Source organism: Bactrocera latifrons, unplaced genomic scaffold (assembly GCF_001853355.1).
Source record: "Bactrocera latifrons isolate USDA-ARS-PBARC rearing strain unplaced genomic scaffold, ASM185335v1 scaffold_176, whole genome shotgun sequence".
Taxonomy (NCBI): domain Eukaryota; kingdom Metazoa; phylum Arthropoda; class Insecta; order Diptera; family Tephritidae; genus Bactrocera; species Bactrocera latifrons.
Window position 1 is genome coordinate 574,464 of NW_017535252.1, and position 27,034 is coordinate 601,497.

At 37.6% G+C, this 27,034-nt stretch overlaps 1 protein-coding gene across 1 annotated transcript; it reads right to left on the minus strand.

The window, feature by feature from the left end:
* Positions 1 to 10,679: 10,679 nt before the first annotated feature.
* On the minus strand, positions 10,680 to 11,370 carry LOC108967091. Its single transcript, XM_018930343.1, has 3 exons — positions 11,263 to 11,370; positions 11,034 to 11,196; positions 10,680 to 10,978 (listed from the first exon to the last, which is right to left on the minus strand). The coding sequence occupies exons 1-3, from the start codon at positions 11,368 to 11,370 to the stop codon at positions 10,680 to 10,682; spliced, it is 570 nt and encodes a 189-aa protein (XP_018785888.1).
* Between the last annotated feature and the right edge of the window lie 15,664 nt (positions 11,371 to 27,034).

The window sequence follows — 27,034 nt, forward strand, 5'->3', positions numbered from 1 at the left end:
TCCCTACTTCGTCCTCTGTCTGTTCGTTTCATGTTCTGTCGTTCCTCTGTTCGCCTGCGTAGAGTTGCCACCTACCCCGATGTCCCATTCCCACATTTATAGTAAAACCAAAAGTTAGAGAGTAAAGATGTTTCTGAAAGTCGCTCTTGCGCAAACAAGGAAGAACCAGAAGTTTACGAGCCATTACGTAAAATAGCTAAAACGTATAACTGGCGAAAAAAAAATTATACTGCCGTTACGCGAACATGGAAGCCCATATTATATGAGCGTCAAAATAGATCGCCAATTTATTGGTCTTCGTTATTATTTTCAGAAGAAGTGTATCAATTACTTACTACTAAGACTAACAAATACTTAGGAAGGAAGAATTTTCCTGCTGATATTAAAATAAAGGAAATGAAGTGTGCTATCGGAATTATGTTAGTCAGTGTCTACTGTCAAGTGAATATAAGACGCATGTACTGGGAAAATTCACCTGATACGAAAAATGATATTATTGTCAGTGCTATATCTCGTGACAGATTTTCAGTCATATTTGCAAATATGCACTGTGCTCATAATTTACAGTTAATTAAATCTGACAAATTTGCTAAAGTACGCCCACTTATGAAAAAATCCGAAGAATTTTTGAGACATTGTCCACACAAAGAAAATCATAGTGTTGATGAGGCTATGATGCCATACTCTGGACGACATCGATGCAAACTATATATTCGTGGGAAACCGATAAGGTAATGTTTCAAGCTTTGGGTGGGCGCGACGTCAAGTGGCTGTATAGTATGGTTAGAGCCATACCAAGGCGCAACCACTAATCTGAACTCTCGGTACGCGGAATTGTGTCTTAGTGCCAGTGTAGTGCTCACATATACTGATATACTTAGCAAACTAAATCTCGGAGGAAATTATCATTTGTTTATAATTAAATTTTTTACTAGACTGCCATTGATTGCTGAATTAACAAAGAGAAACATACGAGTAACCGGGACTGTACGAGAAAATAGGACCAGTAATTGCCATTTATTAGGAAATAAAGTGCTGGAAAAGAAGGATAGGGGATATTAAAATTTGTAAATCGCATGATAACAGTTTGCTCAAATGCGGTTAGTAAAACCCCGTTGCACAAAACAGATCGGTATTCTCAAAAAGAGAAAAAGAAAATAACCGTTTCTCAGCCACATTTGATACACCAGTACAATCAGAACATGGGAGGTGTAGATATGTCAGACCAAAACATATCATCACTCAGAACAAGTATTCGTAATAAGAAGTGGTATATGTCCCTCATTTTGCAGTGCATGTATATCTCACTCTAAAACGCCTGGCTTTATTCAAATACAATGGCGGTGGCATGGATATGCTAACATTTAGACGTCGTGTAGCGATTGCACTTATAGAGTCTAATAGGCTGAGAAGTAAACCAAGGCCGAGTAGGCCATCATCACTTACTATTGATGCCAGGTTTGATAATATAAGTCACTCTATGTCAGAAAAAAAAGGACTACATAAGTGTGGGCTATGTCATCGATTGCGTCCTGCAAGATGCATCAAGTGCGATGTTGGTTTACATGTCAACTGTTTTCTAGCTTACCTTACTAAAAAATAACATATAACATAACATTTAATTATAATTTTAACAATAAATAACTTCTTTGCTAACTTTGGTATTATTGCATATATTAGATTGTCAAAAAAGTCTTGCGGTATTTTTATTGAATTTTCAATTGTTCATAAAATTTTTTTGATGACTCATGCCCAGCTCTTGACCGATGCTGCGGCTGCTACTATGCCGGAAACAGAAGGACTTTTTAGAAATGATATTGTAGAAGTTAAACCTACATATAATAATAACGAAAGACCATATCTTACTTACTAAAATAATAACAACTATGCGAACTATGGTAAAAATGAAAATCATAATGAAAGTTATAATCGTTTGCTAAGTTTTAATAGTAATCACAATCAAACGAAACAATTTGTAAGATAAAATAAATTTGAACAACTAAATTCGAATATAATTGACGCAAACAGAAGTTATAACAATAGTTTTAGAAATCGTAACTTTGCGTTACCACAAAGTAGTACGCTTTCGAAAATGGATGTAATCACGTACAGGTAAATACCGCATATGCTAATTTTGCTCAAGGAACAAATATAGAAGAATTTGAACATTTCAACATTATTCTAGTCATAGCATCTTTTAATGTAACGAAAATGATCGCGAAATAAATTTTCATACAATTGCCTCAAAACAACACTTCCCTTAATTGAGATTACAATGAAGCATGATAAATTAATTGCTTTAGTTGATACCGGATCCACAACTTCTCTTTTGAACAAAGACAATTTGGTGCGACATGAAAGAATACCTTTACATAACCCAATTTTATTTTCTTCCCTTAATTCAAAATCAAATATTTATCATGAAATCATAACCGACTTACCAACACAGTTCAACGAAAATGCCACCAATTAATTGCTACTATGTCATGGAAATTAACAGATTTTAGAAATAAAAAATTCGACCCAATAATATGGCAAATATATTAAAACCTCTTCAGGCCATAATTGACATAAGTAAAGACGTGATAATAACAACCATAGTGTATTAAAATTTCTTCCTCATTTTTCGTACAATCGACACGAAATTTATCAATTAGAGCCAAAAAGCCTAGTGCGTTACCTTATAATGCCACTTTGTGGATAGTGCCGAAAAAAGGATAGTTCAGGGGTAGATAAGTGGAGAATATTAATAGATTACCGAAAGTTGAATCAAATAACAGTAGAACACAAATTCCCTATTCCTAATATTTAAAGTATATTCGATAAACTAGTCGAGGGTTTTCACCAAATTCTCGTTAATGAGAAAGACCGGTCGAAAACGGTATTTTCCACCCCACATGGCCACTACGAATTTACATGAATGCCTTTTGGGCTCAAAAATGCACCGGCTACATTTCAACATCTAGTTAATAGAGTTTTGAAAACGATATTAATAAAAGGTGCGTCGTTACCTTGACGACATTTTAGTTTTCTCCACAATCTTACAAGAGCATGTCATTGACATTAAGCAAATTCTTAACAAATTAAGATATTCAAACCTAAAAATTCAAATTAATAAGTGCAAATTTTTCGCAAAAGAAACTCCTTTTTTAGGATACATACTCACCCCAGAAGGATCAACCCAATCCATCAAAATTCGATTAAAGCTGCAACTCCCTAAAAATGTGAAGCAGATTGAATATTCTCTAAGTGTTACCGGATATTACAGAAAATTTATTCGCAACTACTCAAAAGTAGCTTATCCACTGATAAAGTTTTAAAAAAAGGATGCTAAAGATAACCTTAATGATCCCAATTTCATCACTGCTTTCGAAAAACTTAAAACAATAATAACTGAAGCTCCCGTTCTCAAGTACCCCGACTTTAAAAAATGTTTCTAAACTGATAACAGACGCTAGCAAATATGCCCTGGGTGGTGCAGTTTTGCAGCAAGACGATCATCCAATTTGCTTCGCTGGTAGAACCCTAAATAATCGTGAAAAAATTATTCTGAAAATGAGTTATTAACAATTGTTTGGGCTCCTGGTTATTTTCGACCTTATTTATTTGATGTTAAATTTGACATTCTTTCTGACCATCCACTGCGATGGCTTTTTGTCAAACCACATGTAAAAGATCTAAATCCGAGATTGTATATATCTCATATATAGGCTCATTAAAATTAGCGGATTTAATATTAACATTAAGTACAAGTCAAGATAATCATATTGCCGACTTTTTGAGTAGAATTAGAAGCGATGAAATACATATATTTAACTTAAAGGAAGAAGACACTCATAATTACATATATTGGCATTCTAATAAAGTTGTTAATCATATTAAACCGCAAATAATTCTTACAAATGATAAAATCAAAGACTTTGAATATAAACATAACAAAAATAAAATATTTATTATTTCAACTGACTTAGAAGCAAATTTTGAACATTTATTAACGGAACATATTGGTACTGGAAAAGTAGGTATATTTACTGCATTGGACGATCATAAATACAATATTTTACAACAAAAAAAATGAGACTTTTTCTAAGGAAACGGAAATGTGAAATTTGTAAAATGTTTGTACAATGCAAAAGAAATCGAAAGTGAAGACCAAGTTTAAAGAGAGATCCAAAGATGCCATAAAAATAAAACAGAGCATGCAAGTATAAATGAAAATTATTAAGGTGTATAACGGCTGAAAAAATTTCCCTAAACTTAAATAATGGATACAGAAGTTTATAAATAAATGTGACATTTGTAACAGATGTAAATACGACCCATTAAAGAAAAGTTTAACTTTGCAGATATTCCGACGTACATAAAGCAAATAGTACATATATATGTGTATATGAATTCCAAATGCTAAATCCCAAAGAGGAAGCTTCAAGAGCGTTAATATAAAATATTTTCTTAAAACTGAAAACATAGATTTACATTTTATTAAGCCAAATAACCACAGAAGCAATAGTGATATTGAGCGCCTAACAAAAAAGAAAAAATAATAATAAGAATTTGCATATTAAAAACAAAGAATTAAACTTAAACGATACAAGTAAGGAAGGGCTAAGTTCGGGTGTCACCGAACATTTTATAATCTCGCATGATAAAGTGATAATCGAGATTTCAGGCGTGGTTGTGAACCGATTTCCCCCATATTTGGTACATGTCATCACGGTGTTAAGAAAATATGAGTACTTCCTGATATATGGTTGTTGGTCCATAAGTGGGCGACGCCACGCCCATTTTCAATTTTAAAAAAAAAACCCGGATGTAGCTTCTTCCTGACATTTTTTTCGTAAAATTTAGTGTTTCTGACGTTTTATGTTAGTCAGTTAACGCACTTTTAGTGATTTATAGTATATAGTGAACATAACCTTTGTATGGGAGGTGGGCGTGGTTATTATCCGATTTCTTCCACTTTTGAACTGTATATGAAAATGCCTAAAAGAAACGACTCTATACAGTTTGGTTGACATAGCTRTAGTAGTTTTCGAGATATGTACAAAAAAGTTAGTAGGGGGCGTTGGCACGCCCACTTCTCCAAAAAATTACGTCCAAATCTGTTCCCCCCTAATGCGATCCTTTGTGCCAGATTTCATTTTAATATCTTTATTTATGGCTTAGTTATGACACTTTGTAGGTTTTCGGTTTCCGCCATTTTGTGGGCGTGGCAGTGGGCATCGCCCACTTATGGACCAAAAACCATATCTCAGGAAGTACTCGACCGATTTCAATGAAATTTAGTACGTGATATTTCCTTAACACCCTAATGATATGTACCAAATATGGGTGAAATCGGTTCACAACCACGCCTGAAATCTCGATTATCTCTTTATCATGCGAAAGTATAAAATGTTCGGTGACACCCGAACTTAGCCCTTCCTTACTTGTTTGTTATTGTAATGGTTATCTAAGACGGTAAGTGTAACCAGTGCAGTATTTTTTTCTTTCTGAGTAAGAAAAAACAAGAATCTCAATAAAGACGTCTAATATGGTTATCATAAATATATAAAATGAAATCTTAATAATCTCGGTTTCAGCGTCTGAAGGCTGCGATAAATGCACAAGATCACATACGAGTTGTGTTCAAAAAGTATCGCGAATTTTGAATTTTCGCGGGTTACGTATATTCGAGTTTCGAATTTTTTGTGGCGTTATGTTGGTACTCATGTCTCTCACTTATGCCGACAAGCTCGGCCATTTTGAATGTTCATTTAATTGTTGACAGCTGCGTTGCTTGCACGTGTGGATCATGGATCGTCTTCGATTTTTACCTATTAAAAGAAATGGATCAAAGAACCTGTATCAAGTTTTGTGTGAAAAACGAAATTAAGTGCGCGGATGCATTCAGAATGTTGACTGTGGCATACGGAGAAGCTACCTTGGACCGAAGCAACGTTTATCGGTGGTACAAAATGTTCTCAGAAGGCCGAGAAGATGTGACAAAAATTGGCTTTTGCACAACGATAACGCCCCTGCTCACACATCGTTGCGTGTGCGCGACTTTTTGGCCAAAAACAACACACTAATGATGCCGCAGCCACCGTGTTCCCCATATCTGGCCCCCTGTGACTTTTTCTTGTCTTAGAACTGAAGAGGCCCATGAAAGGACGACGTTACGCTTCTCTTGACGAGATAAAGACGGCATCGGAGGAGGAGTTAAAGAAGAAAAAAAAAATTATTTTTTGAAGTGCTTCGAAGATTGGAAAAGCCGTTGGCACAAGTGTATAATATCTCATGGGGATTACTTTGAAGGGGACAAAATAGATATTCATGAATAAATAAATAATTTTTGAAAAAACACAAAATTGGCGATACTTTTTGAACACACCTCGTATATTAAAATTTTCAGACTATATCTACTTTGGTAAGATTTGAAGGCCTTGTATTTCACAATCTAGTCAGATAATTTCACAATAAAGAAGATGGTACCAGAGGAGTCTAATATACAATTTGGATTTAGGTTGGCTTAAAGCGCAAAATATTTTCAAAAACACTTAACCTTCCATTATAATCTCTCCGTACTTGGTCCCTTCCAAGTTTTTATCAAGGTCGAAAGAAAGCGATCTGACCAACTGCTTTAGCTGATTTGTGGTGTTGTTCTAGTTGTTTCAGTGGCGGCAAAAAGTTTCCATTCTGGTTTGGTATGATTGTACTAAGAATGGAAATACAAATACAACAACCGTGGTCTCATATGCCAACTTTGACGCATCAATACTTCCGTGCAATTCTTCCATCCGGGAGCGAACGCTTTGCCTTGTCCGGAGATATAAACTGTGAAATGAGTACAACGAAGAAAGACTTAACAAGAGCAACGACTAATGCATTCACGACTTACGCTATGACAAAGAAAATAGCTCTAGAAATGTCCAACGTAGACACTCTTTTCGCTTTCAGTCAGGAGACAATTAGAAATGCTCCCGAATATGCCAGCTGTAGTATGTCGCTGGAAACAGCAGTTATACAGAACGTAACAACAAAAGCAACCATGTTTACCAACTAAAATGTACAGACTCCAAAAAGAGAAAATACGTGCAGAAGATATCGATTAAAGGTTGAGAAAAATTTGGTACCAAAAGACAGTCAGTTTTGATAATATTACCGAAGTTCAGTCTGCCCGCACTTGTGTTGTCGAAGAGGAAATAAAGTGGCAGAGTAAATAGTGGAGGTGTGTGAAATTTTCGTAAAAAGGAAACAATCGGAACCTCGTACCAAAACCTACAGGCAAAGCGGTTCTCATAAAAGGAATTGAACGCAGAACGAAGCGAAAGGAACTCTGCCCAAACTCTCCTTCTATGTTTTGGAATAAAGAGGAAGAGTATAATAATAGTAGCACACTTATTCATGATCGAGAAACTAAGGGCATTCATTTTTATCAATAAAGATAAAAATGCATTTCTTCAGGATATATCACAGTGGCAAAGATGGAACAAGAAAGGAGAAACTTATTTCTAGAATTATCATACATAACCTACGAACAGTACTCCCCTTCAATATAGAAACCATAGAAGCACAGAAAGAGATAAATCTTAGCCAAGGTAGCATAAAGCTAAGATCCATTTTCTTTGGAAGACCGGAAGACCTTTTGATAGAATACTATCATCTAAAAAATAGCCTAGAAGCCTTCAGAGTTGTAAAAGCCTATGTCGTTTAAATGAAATACATGGGACTAGAACGCGGGATCTTCTGTTGTAATAAACTACAGCAACGCAATTTTAAAATAATAACATATTCAGAATATGCCATGAATAGATCGCACTGCAACAAACCGATTATAGGCTACGTATATTTGAAATACAAGAAGTACTTTAAATAATCAAGAAGCAAGCTTACAGAAGTCATTAAAATTAATGCTTAAACTTCCTTTCAAACTAGTTTACTTAATTCCCCAATTAAAATCAAAATATAATTCATACCGCAAAAGTTGTTTAACCCTTCTATGTTTTGGAACTTTTTTTCCGTCATCCATTTACACAAGGTTATGTACACTAAATAACAGTTTAAACTCCATTACTTTGAGATGTTGCTGTTCCTCAACTACTGTGGATTGCAATATCCTGTCATTATCCTTTTCGCAAACTATTTTACCGCAAACATTTCTCTTTTTTTTCATCATTTCTCTTGTGCACAGCAGATCGACGTTGACATGAATCTGTCGACCAACAGAAAAGGTGCGCATAAACTCCAATGCAAACACTCTCAGCCATCCATACAAAAAGACACCGACAAGGCTTTGACTGAGTAGGAGTGTATGTTTATTGAAAGTGCAGCATCCGGCTTTCTAGGCCACAAGCACCGATGTCAATGGAGTTGCCTCCAGACCTCAGCAACGTGCACCTGCGTTTGTCTTGCAACATTTGCCGTTTGTGACAACTGTCCGCTCTCGCTCCACAACTGCAGCGTAAGCGAGTGTAAATTTAAAATAAGCACCTCATTAAATTGAAAAAGACCGCCACAAATCGAGTGCTCCGGCGGTCGCCTGCGTTCGACCATTGCCAGCACTTTTCGTTTCCTGCCACCAGTTGTGGCACAGGTTAGTATTGGTGATAATGTTGTAAGTGGTGCTTCTCCTGCTGCCATAGACTAGTACCGAGCTGCTAACAGCACTTCGTTGACACGCAACGAAGCACGTGACTGGAAATTGTACCCCAATTAAAGCGAATAAAGTGGAGAAAGTTGGAAAAGAGCTGAGAGATTGGTGGTGAACATCAGCGCTTATTTGCTGATTTGATCTGTTTGTTGTGGTTCCATTGACCTGAAATAGAAATATTAGGAAACCTTCACACGAAAGTTTTGAGGGCGGTAATGATGACCCTAAATTTAGTACCATCATATCCCGAAATCCTGGATGTAGACAAAAAGACCGTCGCATATCAAGAGAACACCTAGAGCTAGTCAATTCGCCGGATACGGCAATATGAGACTTCCTAAAAGATAAAAGTTTGATGGCCTTTTTATGTTCCACTCGGATCGAGAAAGCAGCCCCACAAGTGCTTGTAGTTGGCCAATGCTTGCTGAGCATGCACGTACCCTAAAGATCCAGTGGCTGAGTGCACGAAGATAGGGCCCTGCTTGCTCAAATCTTGACAGAATTTGAATACTTGTACCTTTTCTTGCAAGCTCATCTGCTTTACAGTTTTCGACGCTTTCGATGACCAGGCACACTAACAAAGTGAGTGAAGGCCTATATAGCAGCTCAGCTATCGGAGATGAGGCATACCTCACTGAAAGATGTCGCACTTCGGATAAGCACATCTGCTACTATCTTTATGACGGGTACTTCTGCATGAAAGACATCAAAGAGTGGTTTGAGAGCTCACAACATTAGACTATATCTCCAGCCAGCGAGTCGTAACCTTCCTTTTGATAACATTGGTTTGATAAAATTCTACAAAAATTAAAAAGTTATAGCTATTGGCGCACAAAACCTGATTTTGCGATTTTGAAAAAAGTTGGGGAATGTCGGGCTGTAAATCGATTAAAACATGATTGTTACCGATGAAAAACGTTTATTTATCAATGGAAATGAAAGAGAGATTCATAAATAATAATAAAAATAGGAATTGGCGAAAAAAATTATTCCGACTCGCAGTGGATGCAGGTGTAAGTCTTCGGGTTCGGTCCGGCACATTTCAAGTGAACCCCTCGATCACAAACGATGCAATGGGCCGTGTTTTGACGATTCTCGTGCTTCGGCATCTTTTTCTTGCAAATCGTGCAAAAATCGAAGTCCTCTTCGATGTCGGTTTCGGTCGGAGACGAGCTTCTCTTCCGTGGCGTCTTCGATTTGCCTCGGCCTTTTTGCTTCTTTGCTGCTGGTTCATCGGCTGCCTTCGTCAGTTTTTGCCGCTTTTTTTCGGCCTTGTCACACATCGTCATTGTCAAAATCGTTGACTCCATTGTCTTGCGGCCACGTTTTGATTTCGGCGCAGGTGTGCCCAATTTCAACGGGCCAACCGATTTCACTGCATCACGGAGCTGTGGAGCCGAAACAAGAGACAAGGACGATGATGCAGCACCACTTGTTGAAGCTGGGGTACTTGTCGATGCCTCCAACGTTGACACCTCCTCATTCGCAGCAGTCACAATGGCATCACCAGAGGCAAGAACTCGACGTTGATTGTCGGCGTCTCTTCGTCACCGAACAAATTTTCGCCGCTCAGTTCCGAAGCGACAAAGTCAACTTCAGTGAAAATTTGCGGGTTGAACGGGTGGATGCCAGTTGTTCGGAAGCCGGATTTGATGGTTGTCGGCGTTAACATAACATCGAGGCACTGATCGACAAGGAGCGGCACTTGATGCAGATCGAAAGTGACACCAATGTTGGACTTTTTCCATGCATCATGCTTCACGGTCATCATGCCTTTAAATCGTGCAAATACCGCAACATCTAGCGGCTGCATTTTGTGCGTGCATTTCGGCGGAAAAGACAGCAACGTGATGCCATCATCCAACGCCAAATCTATCGCCTCGATCGATAAATGCGAACCGTGGTTGTCCAGCAGCAACATGGTTGGCGAATCGGCATTAGCACCGGTGTGCTTGATGAAATGACGCATGAATTGAGGGAATACGTCAGATTTCATGTAACCAGAACCGTTCGCAACACCAACTCGCATGAGTCATAAAAATCTCTTTCATGTTGACTCGGGGAAAGAGGAAGAATGGCGGTATAGACTGGCCACTAGCGCTGACGGAAAAAGCCAAAGACACATTGGTGCCTTTTCGGCAGATGTTAATGAGCCGACCTGCTTGTGTCCTTTGCGCGCGATGGTTTTGACAGGTCTGGTTGGCACGGTCGGGTACCCGGTTTCATCCATGTTCCATATTCGGTGAGGTTCAAACGGCATCTTACCGAGAACGGATGAAAGGTTGTCAAAGAATGCATCGACATTCTCTTTGTTGAATCGCTTCGCACGGCTTTGGCTTACTTGCTCTGGTGTTCGCAGTGACAAATTTTTGTGGCATTTCATGAACGCCAACTGCCTTACTCGCCTGTTGATTGTCGTTCCATGGATCCGGATABGACGCGCCAACTTTCCGAGCAAATTCATACGCGAGCTTACGAAGCTCCATCAAACTAATTCCATAGTTGATGTCGCTGGCCTGGAGAATGTAGCTTATCAGCGCTTTCTCTTGTTCAATATTGAAGATCTGAAATAAAAAAAAAATATATTTATTATTCGATGAAAGAAAAAGAAACAAACCATCAGAACTCACTGCTTTTGTGCCCATCGTCGTGCTTTCAGCCAGCAAATTCTTCATTACATCGGCATTGGCAGTAGTAACGTCGATGCTCACACCATCAAATGCTGCAATATAACGCATCAGGTTGGTCCTCGGAATTTTGTCTGCCGTCGAACGCTGTTGTGATGTACTTTCACTGACTTGATCGCCTCCAAAATGTTGTCGAAATCAACAATTTTCTCTTGTTTGGGATAGTACCKCKGCATAATGACTAAAAAAAATTTTTCGGAGCACGAAACTATCAGGAAATGTTGAAAAACTATTGTGCACGAAAAATCACTTATACACGTCAAATATATGAAGTTAGCATGTCAAATGTAAAAAACATTCCCCGACATTCCCCGTAATAAGTGCCCCGAGATTCCCCAAACGCTCATATTTGCAAAATGGCGGTGGATAATGAACATAATGTAAATTCGCGAAAAATTTTTTTGTGTGTCGAAGGCTAAAGGCTCAACTAATATTATAAACATATTTACCTGTATGAATTTATTGGAAAATGTGAAAAAAATCAACTGTACACGGAGTTGAAAAAAAACTTTCGGAGTGTCGAATTTCTTTTTGTTGTCGCAGAGAGGTTATAACACGTGTTCACAGCTTGAGTGTTATATAGAAACTGAGCTTAGTATGGACGAGCGGATGACAGTTGGTTGCAGCTGTCAACCTATACTAGGGAAAAAAATATAATATTTTGATGGAACCCAAGGCTTTAAGGCTGCTTCTGCAAATTGCTGGAAAATCCACAATCAGGTATACTGGTGTTTCTTGTTCCAAGTCGTAAATTTGACAGTTTGCGCAAGAGACTATGACCATATTGGAAAAATGCTTCCTGAAGCTGCAGAGCCCTGTGTAGAGCGCGACGAGGAGGCGGAATTTATCACAGGGGAAGTTAGTTATTTCCCTAAGCCTAGAGAGGTTGTACCTGCCTGCTGCCAGTGCTGTGTTCTCTCCACACTCTCCTCCGTGCGGAGCAGCCACTTCAGAGTGTTGGTTGCATGGTTCTGGTCCCGTCATTTTGAACACTGCCACAGAGCGGACTAGTCGCTAGCTCGCCTCAAGATAGACAAAAACATCCATTTGAAGCCAAGATAACGTGAGAAGGTGAAATCTCTCGTAGCCAGGACGGTACGTTGAGTTTGGAACCCGCCACGTAAAACACTACCACTAACAGGAAGAAAACAGCCTAGCATGAGTGACTCCGCTTTTGGTGATGGCCACTGCAAATGGTTTAAGGATTACGATTTAAAGGCATGCACCTGGAATATCGGATCCCTTAATTACGAAGACGCCACTGCACAGTTTAATATGTCTCATTATATGTCTCATTGTAAAGGCTGACATCACTGCCATCCAAGAAACGCGTAATATACTAAACAAGGATTGAGACGAGTAGGTGGCATTTACTACAGTGGCTATATAAAGGAGCTCAAATTCGATGTACATAGGTTTCGAAGTTGGAGAGAGACTCTATCGACAAATTTTAGAATTCACGTCTAGCCACAATCCGCATCACCCGGGTGCACACGCCTGAACGAGGAGAAGGACGATGTGACTAAAGACTCGGTACAAGGGAACTGAGGGATCTCAAGCTCCCTACGTACAGCTGCAAACGAAACCATTGGCTTTCGAAAAAGGCATAAGAACAGCTGATATGGAGAAATGGCGTGTCACAGTGGAGAGAAAGCAGAGTTTTTATATCACAAAGTTACAATCAACTACAATACGTACGGGATGGTTTAGTTATCGACAGCTGAAGAGGGAAGACACATTTGCAGACAAAAAAATAAAAAATAGAACGGCGGCAAAGAACTGATAAGGAGCATGCATCAGCATCTGTGTTGAAAGGTTGCCCGACGATTGCGACTTAAGTGTTTTCTGTCTAATCCACAAAATTGGAGGCCCAACAACCCTAAGATAAGCCTCTTCAATATCGCATTTAAAATTCTATTGAGCGTATTGTGTAAAAGATTTAATCAGAGAGCATTTCAGCATGGAAAACCAACAATTAAGCAAATATTCCCATGGCACACACCACCTCTTCACCGTTTTCAAAGCTGCTTTTCACAGCACGAAAAGGGGCTGCCTCTATGCCGCTTTGTCTGAACTTGGTACCCCGCAAAACAAGAAGCGAAGCGAAGCAAATGGTTTTGATAACTTCGAAGTCGTAGATAATTTCGCCTATCTTGGAACCAGTATTAGCGACCAACCAACGACAGTGTCAGCCTCGAAATCGAACGCAGAATAAATCTTGCCAACGGATGCTACTTCGGACTAAAAGGAAATTGATAAGTACAGTCCTCTCTCGACAAAGACTTTACTTTAGATCTGAGTTCATGTCAGCAAATATTCACTGAAATTGGTTCGAAATTAGTTGAATGGTAATTGCAATCTCTAATCTTCTAAAGGACCAGTACACTTTTTTCTAAACTCTGAATTGTAACTGAGGAACAAATTGAATTTCCAAACTAAAATTCGTCAAATATAGTACCTTTGCACAAAAAAAAAATCAATCTAATACGTTTTAGAGTATCTGTGGGGCACGCGGAGTGTTTGATATATTTGAATATTCGAAATTTTGGGGGAGTGAGATTAGACCGACGCATATAGGTACATTTTCCTACAGAAAACGGACAACAAGGGGGAATTACAAACTTCAGTGATGCTACTCAAAATATGTTTTTAGTAGTACCTAAGTAACCATGCTACAATAAATTATTGACCTTCAGCCACCGATATTGCCACACAAGCAGTCGGAACCGAGGCATCGTTCAGTACGCACGTCCTTATTCGCGATACTCTCTATTGTTCTCGAAATTACAAGTGGTATTTTTTGTTGCGCGAAGAGAATTCTAGAAAATATTTTTTATGGATTCTGGACAACATGGTATGTAGTTAATATTAATAATAAAAGATTAATTTAGTTAATGTATTATTTTTTTTTCGGGAAAACAATGAATGATCAAAAAAACTAAATTAATTTTACTATAAGGTTTCCAATTGACATATACGCTTAAACATTTTCCCCAACTTTTCCCCTCTTTAAAAAAGCGCGTTGAATTAGGTTGGTCACTTGCATAAAATTAGTTGCATATATGAATAATTAAAGACGGGTGGTATATAGATGCTTTAAGGGGGTTCTATTGGAACCGGTGTGAAGATTATACAGACGGTTTTCGACTAAATTTTCTTTTAATATTTCTATGTCACAGTGTGGATGGGCGACATCGGACTACAATCACAACTATTTCCCATATAACACAATTTAAAATTCCATTTAAAACTTTCACTTTCCACTAAAAAATTAAGAAATAATTGATAAAAACGGAATGAAATTTTGCGGTAATAATTCCGCAATACCTGTTATGTGAGATACGCAGTAAAAATTCAGACAGAATCTTTTCCTGACAACATTATTTCTTTGTATTAAAAATTGGGTGGGAAGTAGCAATAGCCTCCATATACCTTATATAAAGATTTTCGAACTTATAGGTCACTTTATGCTGGATATTCCCGCCAATATTTGGGCCAACTCAATGAAAATTGCAGAACATGTTTTATTCATAACAGCGACTGAAATAGATACAACTGAGAGCTCAATTCGATGAGAAATTGCTTTGTAACTGGCTGTGTGGTGCAAAGTACGGCGTAGGTTTTGGTTGGGCTTAGTTATCCATGCTCAACTTTTATAATATTATATGCAAACGTTTTTTGCAAAGCTCTTCATTTGAACAAGCTTTTTTAAGATATTAAACTGGTACAAAGGGATATATTTAAAATTTTGTTCTAAGTAATTTAAAGCTTTATAATTTATTTTTTCGCAACAAATCTTAACCAAACTCCAAAACTGCTTCGGCGATGTGAATCTTTGTTTACATAAAAGTTGGATAGGCCGTTGTCTGTATTGTGTCCTTGTGCAACTCAAAGCCTTTTAGGGAAACTTACATAGTTCTACCCTTCAGCCTATAAGGGTGGCTCACTTTGCTCTTTCTTGGGTTTACGGTAGCTCTCTCGACGCTAACGTTGTTTAAATTACTTTGCTGTTATTTCAGCAGAGATAAATATTTGGTTTTTTTTTATCATTCTGAGAACTATGTTTTGCAATTTTTATACAAGGTGGGTTCCAAAGTAAACAGGACTTAAAAAACACAATAAATGGATTTTTCGCAAACGCATTTTTAGGAAAAGGAGAAAGTCATACGGTGCCATATCAGGTGAATACGGGGAGTGGTTAATGGTTAAAATGCTATTTTTGACCAAATAATCGGTCACACGCGTCGCTTATTATTATTACGGCACATTATCGTGCAACAAATATCAACTTTCAGCTTCGCGGTATTAGGGCCGTACACGTCTACGGCGCAGCAAACACTTCAGAACTCCATGGTAGAATACCACATTAACGTTTTGGCCGGATGGAACCAATTCTTTGTCGACAATATCCTTGGAATAATTTTTTGACTTCTCCATGCGTGTTTTTTTTGGGTTTTGGCTTGTCCGATGTCTTCCATTCACTCTGCTACAGGATATTCAATCATCGCCATTAATCTGTTTCATGAATTGAAACGTTTCGCTAAAAGTTTAAACAATTTTAAAACAAAATTTAATGTTGGCTCTTTATTCGAAGCTCATTTTCGCACCGATAATATATAGATACTGACACTTAAAACGCAATAACTTGAAGATAGCAGATTCTAACGCACCAGTCGACATATAGATGACCACCAGGGGGCGCTAGAATCAAAAAGTTTATTTTGGAACGCACCTTGTTCATTCAAAATTTCATGAAATCTGAAAAACCAACCGCCGAATACCGCCGACAATGCGAGCTCTCACACATCGACGGAAACAACTGCATTGTTAAGGACTCAAAGCATCGATTTGATGAGTCAAAATTCGTATAGTCCTGATCTGGCAACGAATGAGTTATCATATAAAAGGCAACTCTCGTAAATACATACTATATATTAGTATCATCTGCTCCAAGTTATTGACGAAAATAATTATTCTGTTATTATAATACAAACCGTTATTAACGAATTCCAAATAAGCTGTTTTCTAGCCAATACAAGTATGCCATTTAATTAAATTTTATATACACCTGTTCTAAGTCTCGATTGGGTTGCTCTTCAGTGCTTACAGTGAATTACTTCCAATGGATTTAATGGTGCATTCAGCGAAGCAGATACAAATTAGAGTTAGCCAAATTTAGCGAATGCGGTTTGTCTAGAAGATCAGTCACACATGAGAGCATATTATCGTAGTAAAAAAGCAACCACAAGTGCGGCAATATCCGACGTATCGCTTCACGTAGACATCTCACAATGCTCAAATAATATACATTTCGGACCTTTTACTCCTTTGAACCCAAATGGTAAAATTGCCCGGCAATAAAAGAAACCGATGAGCAGCACATTTATTTTTGATCAAATTTCAAGTGGTTTTCTCGATTTTAGCTAAATTTTGGAACGCCATTCCTAGCGAATGTTGAAAAGAAAAAAAATTTTGAAAAGTTCAGACGTTATGTTGATAAAACCTCATCTCGTCACCAAAAATGAAATGTTTGATAATTGTAAGGAATTAGTTACGTGGTCAACTATCTCTTTTGAGATCTCAAGCAAAATATGAAGCGACATACATATCTTTAGTTGATCCTAAGAGTTATTGAGATCCTCTGCTTTCTCTCTGATGCCATTTCGGCAAACTTAAAATACAGCTTCGTTTACCATTTAGATGTTATCATCATTACCAGAGATGAATAGACAACTCGTGTGAGGCAAGTTTTTAACGGGGCGGACAAAATATAACCACATTGTAAAAACTTGACATATCTGACATTGAACAATTTCCCGATTTTTTGAAAGAACTAAGTGGTTTTAAATTTAAAAATAATTATAGTTCTTACTTGATCAGTTGGGCAACCAATTGCAATAGTAAAATTGATGCATGCACATGATGCGAAAATTTCCATTATTGCCTTCTAGCTGTTTACCTCGCGACAATTCGACCTCCGCTCAACGCGCAGACGCAACAGTTCACACCAACTGACTGAATGCAGATACGAATGAGGAAATATGCTATTGTTGCTGCAGCACACAGAGAAATGTCATCATTATGAGTGGCGTGCCGCAGCAACACAAAATCACGCCTTACATAAAATGATGTGGCACAGCTGGCACGGCAAGCAAATGAACGTTGAGGACGTACGAACGTAGTAAAAGCGACAAAAACAACAGCACTGGCAATTACAACAACGATGGCAAAAATATTTCGGAAAAAATTGCAAATTGTGAATTATAAACCGGGGGCTCTCCAGATGCATAAACGCACGTGGAAATGCGAGTTTAAGCGTGACGGCGCTGGGCTCGGTGCCACATGGCGTATTTGTAATTTGAATTAAAAATAGATTTGCTGGCGACAGCCGCGGAAGTGCAACATGGAAAGCAACAACAACGCAACTTGCTTACGTGCTGCAACAACGTATGCATGTGTATCCGTCAACAGCTGTTGTATATTAGCGTATGCTTGTCCCAATGCTTTCCGTAGATACGTATGTTTACGCGTCGCGAAATGTCATTGTATGCCATATCTACATATATATGTACGTATTTCAGTGCCAGCGGCTGCGATTGCATAGCCGCGGACAACCATGCGTGATTGCAAGGTGATGTCAGCCCTGCCACAAGTAACAAATCCACACTTTCAATGCAGCCAAGCTGTGATGTTGCATGCAACATCGATTTAGTGTTGCGGCAGCTGATAAATTGTTGGGCGTTCTCATATGTCCTGGTGGCTGTATTTTGCTGGGGTCTCCGTTTATGCTTTAACTCTTGCAAATTTACGATTACTGAGGCTGAATTTGGGATAGAAACAACAATGCAAGTGGCAGCAACACGGTATTGTTGAACTTTGACATTAATGTCATTGAATAGAGCACTTATTTTTTATTTTGTATGTTTTTGTTATGAAAATCTCACACTTGTCTTGTTGAATGCATTCACGGTGCAACTTCATGCCTTATATTCTTCTTGGCACAAACAATTGTTCTCGCTTTAGCTCTTAAAATGTAATAAGAAGCAATGATCACGCGAAGCCTCATCCTCAAACAACAATTTCGAGTATTTATATGCCATAAGTTGTTGATGTCAAATGTTTTTATTATTATAATTGTAACGAACAGCGTTCCAATTGTGACGTGTTTTTGAACTTTTGTGGTGAAAACCATTAACTTTGCTTCCACCAAAGCTATAATATCCCTCACATTGAATTTTTATAACATAAAGGTATATAAACAGATCATTATTTTGGTTTTGATCGCTTAGTGTGTATGACTGCTATATGCTGTAGTACTACTTATATTTCGACCTGAACAATGTGTTTAGAAATTATAGTAATGCCTTGAATAATAACCTGAGTGAAATTTCGTGAAGATATTTCTACAAATGAAAAAGTTGGCCATGCAAGGATTCGACTCCGATAGTTCTTTTTGTAAGGCAACTATAGGTTACCGTTTTGCTATCTACACGATTACTTCAGAGAATTTAATGATGTCTTGGGTAATAATCTTTGTCATATTTAGTGAAGATTGAATTTGATCTGCCAGTTTTGTAGCTGTTAATGCCATATTATAACACTTGATTCCGATCGATGACAGACAGCGAACGTCAGACCAATATCTCCAAAACTGAGGAACTAGTTAGCATGTATACGGATCGGCAGACGGTTAGACGAGTAGACTAAATCGACACAGCTCGTCATGCTGATCATTTATATATAGATATATTATGTATATTATATAAGGTCTCCGAAATTTCCTTATTACCTTAAGCAGTATTCCATGTCAAATTTCGTGAAGATACCACGTCAAATGCGAAATTTTTCCATAGATGATTGATTCCGATGGTTCGGTTTGTATGGCAACTATATGGTATAGTTAACCGATCTGAATAATTTTTTTGGAGATTACATTGTTGGCTCAGAAAATAATCCATACCAAATTTCTATATCTTGTCAAATGCAAAAGTTTTCAAAGCTTCAAAACGATATCTTGAAAACTGAGGGACTAGTTCGTATATATACAGACAGATAGACAGAAAGACAGACGGACATGGCTAAATCGACTCAGCTCAACATACTGATCATTTACATATACTTTATAGGGCCTCCGACAATTCCTTCTGGGTGTTAAAGACATCGTGACAAACTTAATAAACTACGTTTAGGGTCACATATCCAGAATTTTTCTAATTTTCCTAAAAATTTTGGTTTCTAGGTTTCAAAAGTGGAATCTAGAGTCATCGTCAGATAGTAATTTTTTACTTATAGAAGATTCGGAAAATATAGACCCTGATTAAGACTGTATAATTCGTAACGATCGTGCAAAATGAAACAAATGAATTATAAATAAGATACAGAAGCATGAAGAATAAGTCCATAGATTAGTTCCTTCTTATATGGTAATAATAGAATGTCAATGACTATTATTGAGATGGGTAACTTCAGTTAGAGCGATTTTCAACTATCAATCAATGATGAACTATTGTAGTTTACACACTGATTTTCACGTACTCGACAGTGCCGTTCAAAAAAGAAACATCAAGCTGTTTCATTTTAGCCTCCTTCTAAGCTCATTGTATTACGAACTGATTTTGCCGAAGATAGACCGTTGCTAAAAAAAGGCTTGCCTATGCTTTTCAATTTTGGCTCGGTAATATTTTTTGACACTCGGGTGTCGGCATTTTCGCTGTATCCAAAAAGATGTTTTGATATGAAGCTTTAAAATAAGTTCTGAAATATCAGGCCAGCAATAAGGGAACCGGTTATGCCTCTGTATACAGAAATATGGTGTTTTTTAAGACAGTCAGACCTACGTACAAATATCGAATCCTTATTTGGGTCCGACCAAAGAGGGTCAACTAGTTCCAATATCATAATAATAAAGAAGACTTGATGTTTTCTGCGGTATGTCAGTTGTCAGCACTAGTCGGTCTAATACCGAAAATTGCAAAGATATGTATCAAATATTTCAAGAATACAAGAGATATGGAATAGATATTGTTAAATCTAACACAGTCGCTTATTATACTCGTAATAACGAGTTTTTCAATAAGAGTGCTAAAAAAAAGTTTTTTTTTTAATAAAGCAAAAACGGTTTCAGAAATCAATCAAATTCTTCTTTAGTCCTTTGAATGTACATTTGATGACATTATGTATGGGACTCGATTGCGTTTGCATGGTCATCACGGGCACGCTTGCAGAAGTCCAGACGCTGAACACAATTTTCGACGGTTCCAAGCATAAATCGGCCGATACTGCTGTAATTTCTCGTTCGATATTCGTACGAAGCTAATGGCGTTAAATCGCACGATCCGAACGTTCAAGTTATAACTGATTGTGTATTGGATGTCTGGACGCGCCATTATCTATAATTCGCCACTAGCATTAAGGTAGTATTCTGGTAACTTATGATTATTTTCAAGACTTTTTGAAGGGTGGTTTTTTTTTTATAGGAAAATAAAAATGAATTATCTTGAATATTTAGAGTGTTTTTATTTACATATTGAAAATATAATAAAAAAAAGGTATTTGAAAAAGTTTAATACTTTATTACTGTTACCATTGTTACTCGAAGTTGGAACCTCAACAAAAATGCACGTGGGTGGCTCGGGTAATTTTGGCTCTTGATGTTATCTGAAATCAAATATTCTTGTTTATTCTTAATTTACAGACTTGTCCTTCTGGTCGGAACTACTGAAGTTTAATTTCAGAAGTAAATGACAAAATGGCGACTTTGAAAGAAAGTGATTTTATTTTAGCAAAGAAAGGGTTGTAAAAAAAAAGTTAGGGGTGAAAAAATTCTCGTTAGTTCCGACGAGAACTATAAGTGGGTAGAACAGTCTACTAAAATTTGAAAACGATCGGTTCAGTAGAGAAAAGTTAGAACCCGGGCCGGCAAATGTTTTGAGAAAAACGCGTTTAAAGTTCAAGAACTTCAAGAGAGAGGACTCTGATTCGCTCTAGGAAACTCGTTTTAACTTCCGAAATATTTTGAATTTCTGTCTGAAATTTTCACAGTATACTCTCAAGACAATGTACTTTTCGATTTTTTGAACCCAAGTTACCAGACTCCTACCTGAAGGGCATTTGTAATGATTTTCTATTACTAAGGGTGGTTTCATAAATAATAACATAAAGCTAGTAGGGCTACCTGTAAATATTCGCCTTTCCTATCATCTTTGTGTCAAGTTCTTTCACTTGGAAAATGCTAGCTGAGTTTGGTAGATGAAAAGATGGAGACACGGAAAGATGGAGATACGGAAAAAGGTAGAGATATCAGAATCCTCGGAATGTACATCGCAATCTATTTTGAATACGTCGTATAATGCGTGATGAATTCTAACCTTGGAAGAACATAGTCTGATTTATTTACTTTTACTTTATTTTATTTTACGTTTATGGAGTGTTTTTAAAGTAAGCCGTATGAAACCTTTATGAGCAGCTGATGCAGGAGCATATAAAGCGGATAATTTGGACATGACATAATCTACGCAAGCTGTGCAAAAAAGAACAAAGTGTCCCTGTTATTCAAATTTTCATTTGCCAAAAAGTAGTGCACTAAACACTATTCGATTTTTGGCAAATACTTCAAGCAGTTGCAGGTTCATGATTTTGCTGAAAATTTACGAATTTTTTACTAAATACTTATAACTTTTCATAAGTGAAGCAACTTCTGTTTCCACTTTTCTATTCAAATACGAAAATTTTCCCAACGCTCGAGTGCAGTCAAGCAAACTCTCATTATTTACCACGCTTTCTTTCCAACAGTGGATGCACATCTTAATTTTATAGCACAAGTATTTCCCCCATTTAACTTCGCGCTCTCCAGCGCTAGGCCACTGCTGTTATTTATAACTCAGATTTATTAAGTTAACGGTACAGCTGCAAGGATTTTTTCATTGTTTCTTACACTCCAATCTTACTCAAAGTATGTAGATATATGCGTTTAATTTTTGCACTCTCCCCCTCCACTTCCAATAATGAGCGCGCATATGCCTAAAATTAGTCTCGCGGGGAAATTGTGGAAGCGCAAAGTGTGGACCGCTTGCTGTTACAGACCCATCAGTGGGGGAGCGCTTTCAGAAGGAAAGATAAAACCTCATAATTATGCACAAAAACAAAAATAAATAACGCAGTTTGTTTGAAAAAAAAGGAGTTGTAGAATGGATCATACAATTTTTCGCAATTTCTCGTAAACTCAACAAAAGCATTCCTATGTGACTATTTTCTGTTGTAAAAGCTGTTACCTTGACGATTGTACAGCACAGTGCGAAAGCAGTGGAGCCTTATGTCAAAGAGGGAGAGGCGCAATATTGCGGCATTTTATCATTTTATCATGCAAATATGCGGCTTTCTTTTGATGGCTGATATAGAATGTAAGGAATTGTTAGTCGTGAATTGATCCTGCTTTCCTCCATTGACTGGCCTTTAAAACAGCGTTTTATCATTTCAACCTGCGATAAAGATTTTTGGTATCGTTCAGAGAATATCCCGAATCCACAGTTACTTAGGCAAATTACCTGAGCGAAATATAACTATCAAAATATATGTCAAAATAGACTTTCAGTATTAAGCTTCACACCATCAAATTTCATTGTACTTGAGTTGAATAGTTGAGACGGTCCAATATAGTAGTCTTCGGGACGAAGGCACTAAACTGCTTCGTTACAAGTCATATTGTTATTTTTGCCGGTTTTTTGCCCATTTATTTCTTACATTTTGCAGCATATGGAAATGAGCATTCTTTGTTGGCAAGCACAGCAGAAAATTTCGCTTTTGTGATCTTCATTCGTTGGCATTCTAACGGTACAATATGGCGGTTCCTACTTTTTCCCAGCACATTCGAAGAAAAGTTCAAGCAACACTCTTGTGGTCATCTTAATCCCTCTACATTTCATTTTCTTCCGCACGTGTTCTCACTTTTTGTTATTGTTTCGGTAGTGCCCGCTGGACCAAGTGGTGCTTAATTTTCCTACTTAGCACCGTCACCGGTGACGCGTCTCTCAACTTGTAACTGTTGATTTTATTTATTTTAATTTGTATCACTAATTGTCCGCAACCACATCGCTTGCTACAAAAAATGCTTAGTAGGAACAAATATTGGTTAGGTTTAGTGGCGCCGACCTCTCTGACAGCTTATCCGCTCGCAGCTCTCGTGTTTGATGAAGTTGTTACTTTGCAAATAAAGAAAAGCTGACATAACTGATGATAAGCAAAATGATAAGCTACGCCGAAATGAAGTCAACAGTAACGGATTTCATTTCGGTTAAGCCAAATAAATGAGACCAAAGTTGGAGAATAATAATACTTCAAGACACTTCAACATTTACCACAAACCTCCGTTGTGAAAAATCGGATCGAGTTCAAGACTAGTAGACGCAGAAAGTGATTTATTTTTTTTTTATTTCACACTGCCTCTTTGGAATACTCACTAGCAACCTCTCAGCTGATTTTATTAGATTTCTAATCTTTGTGTGTTTGACCTAACTTTCCTGCGTCTGCTGGCTTCAGGCCAGATGTCCAACCATCGGTCGCCAATAGAACTCAATCAGCAAACAATCAAGAATGAAGCGTCTAACAAGTTATGGAGATTACCCCATATCTACCCTTTTAGTATATGAAACCTAGACACTTCAAAGAATATCTCGAATCCTGGTTACAAACGAGAGGACTGGTCTGGGAGTGCAAGATTAATCTACACAGATAAAGCAATTGACCACTTAGGTTATAGCACTCCTTTCCTAACTGTGACAGTATATATGAACGTTAGAAATGCATTAAATGAGAGGAAATATGGGAATATAGATGTATATTGATAAACATTCTCAGATTGTGTCGTCTCAGTTCCGAAACTTTATTTTTGGATTTGAACTTAAAAATTTATATGTAAAAGGCTTATGGAACCGAATTGACGCTTCCTATATCACAGTGGATGCTTTTCTGACCTTTGACATTTATAGCTTAAGATAATGGTCATCTTTTTACTGATCTTGATTCCAAATCGTAGGAATTGCACGCATAATTTTGAAATAATCTGGTCTTAACTGCTAAGTTTTCTGTGATTCTAATCCACTAAAAGTGGACCAAGCATCAGGAAGATCTTCGGGCTTCTTTATAAGTCAAGGCCTTTAACTAGAACTATATCTTCTTCTGACATTGTTTCGAAAGAGAAAGAATTATTGCTAACATATTTTCAAGCTGCAGGAAACAGGACTTTCAAAGGCTACTTGTGAACAGCAGAAAGCTAGAGAAGTACTTGCGCCGGCTAAAATCTTAGATATTTACCTTGTTAGTGCTCTGGAGAAAGCTGTGACCTCAACTAATTGACTAGTTTTGAAGTAATTTGAGAATCTGGTAGAATCTATAGAATCAGTATAGGACTTATTCTTAAAACTTCAATAGAGTCGTTCCACTATAAAATTTTGATAAAGTTCCGGTAACATTGCTGAAAGTACTTATCTGTTTCGTCTTTTTGTACCACTTTCCATTTCATGTGGTGCCTGTTCAGTTCCCAGTGAAACAAAGAACACCTCAGCTTCTTCAATAAAGAAATGCAATTCTCCACTCATAATATCAATTTTCTAATCTGAAAAAAAAACTATTTTTATTCAAATACGAATACGCTTTATTTGTATTTCCTTGCTGAAGAGGAGCACTATAAAGCTCACGAGACATGTGCTCCAGTTTTCGCTTCAAAAATCAATCAACAACTGCCAAGTTGCTGAGAGGCAAAGTGAGAGATCAAAGTAAAGAAAACTGAAGGCTGAACAAATTTCTATGCAAAAGTAGAATATATTAAATGTTAAAGTGCTCGTTATATCGCATGTCAGACTGGAGCCGGAAAAGATAAACATAGTCAACACAAAAACAAAGATATAAATAAAATAAAATAAAAATGTTGCAAAGCAAAGAAGGGGAAACAAGTGGTTGTAAAAATAATGGTGAGATGAGCTGCTGCCTTAACTGCAATAAAAATGCTAGCACTGCACCAATTTCACTAAAATCTCTGCGTGCCGACAATATTGGTAGAATGCAACACAGAAAGAAGTGAATGTTCAGTTGTGCCGAGCCGCAAGTAACCCAGCGGTAATAAAAAAGTATAAACTAGAAAAATGTACTGACAAACAGGCACGATGTGCTAGCGCATATTTTGGATGTGAAACAAGTATAGTTGGACTCTTTAGGAAACGTTTGCACTAAATTTATAATTTCCGAGCTTCAGTCCAAACCAGCTTAGCTTACGAAAGCTTAGTTATATGTAAGCTCTTTTTCGACTTTTGTTAAAATCACTTCTTGCTGACGTGTACGAACAGTAGTTCAAAGATGGAGCTCTTTTCACGAGTGCGTCCTTTATTCTCTGCCTTTCGGACCGTATTGTTTAGATCTCTGACACAAAGAAGCTCGTAATACTATGGTAATAATATATGTGTTTAAAGCCGCACTATTAGTTCCGATGGAACTAGTTACGAAATAAAGTTCTAACGAGCTCAATCAATATTTGGGAACAACCTATGAAGTTATTTTATGTACGCACCAGGAAGAAGTTATAGGAGCTTTAACCAAATAACAATTGACAGGCTATTTCGATAGAGTCGCATCAAACAACGATAAATATTAGTGTTACATGAGGAGTCCTTGCATGCAAAATATATACAGTCAGTCAGTTCAGTCCAAAATTTGACTCTGTTTTATCCAAACAATGCTTTACCTTTGATCAATCTAGAAGTGCATCCAAGCGCTAATACACTCATTTAAGAATACTGGTATAGCAACCGTAGCTTCCTTTTCGTCGCTGTGCTCTTTTAAAATGGCAATAAATAAAACAAAAATTTTCCTAATATCCTTTTACAACATTCCAAACGTTTCGGCACTAGAAATTTGATTCCATACATAAAATTTAATGGAACTTCTTTGTTGATAATTTCGCTCATTGTAAAACTCGCCGAATGCACTTGATGCACTCCAGAAACACAATAACACGGAAATTTGGCAGAGATACACTGACTATCATACCAGCCTAGGGAAAAAAATATTTCGACGAATGAGTTTCCTTGCGAAATTTAACTTAAAAAGTCTTACTATTTTTGCCACAGTAGTTTTTGGACAGTGGAAAATCAACAACCGACCAGATATTCACCATGCGCCAAATCTTGGAAAAGACCCGTGAAAGGAGAATCGACACACACCACCTCTTCGTCGATTTCAAAGCTGCTTTCGACAGCACGAAAAGGAGCTGCCTTTATGCCGCGATGTCTGAATTTGGTATCCCCGCAAAACTAATACGGCTGTGTAAACTGACGTTGAGCAACACGAAAAGCTCCGTCAGAATCGGGAAGGACCTCTCCGAGCCGTTCGATACCAAACGAGGTTTCAGACAAAACGACTCCCTATCGTGCGACTTCTTCAACCTGCTTCTGGAGAAAATAGTTCGAGCTGCAGAACTTAATAGAGAAGGTACCATCTTCTATAAGAGTGTACAGCTGCTGGCGTATGCCGATGATATTGATATCATTGGCCTCAACACCCGCGCCGTTAGTTCTGCTTTCTCCAGACTGGACAAGGAAGCAACACAAATGGGTCTGGCAGTGAGCGAGGGCAAAACGAAATATCTCCTGTCATCAAACAAACAGTCGTCGCACTCGCGACTTGGCACTCACGTCACTGTTGACAGTCATAACTTTGAAGTCGTAGA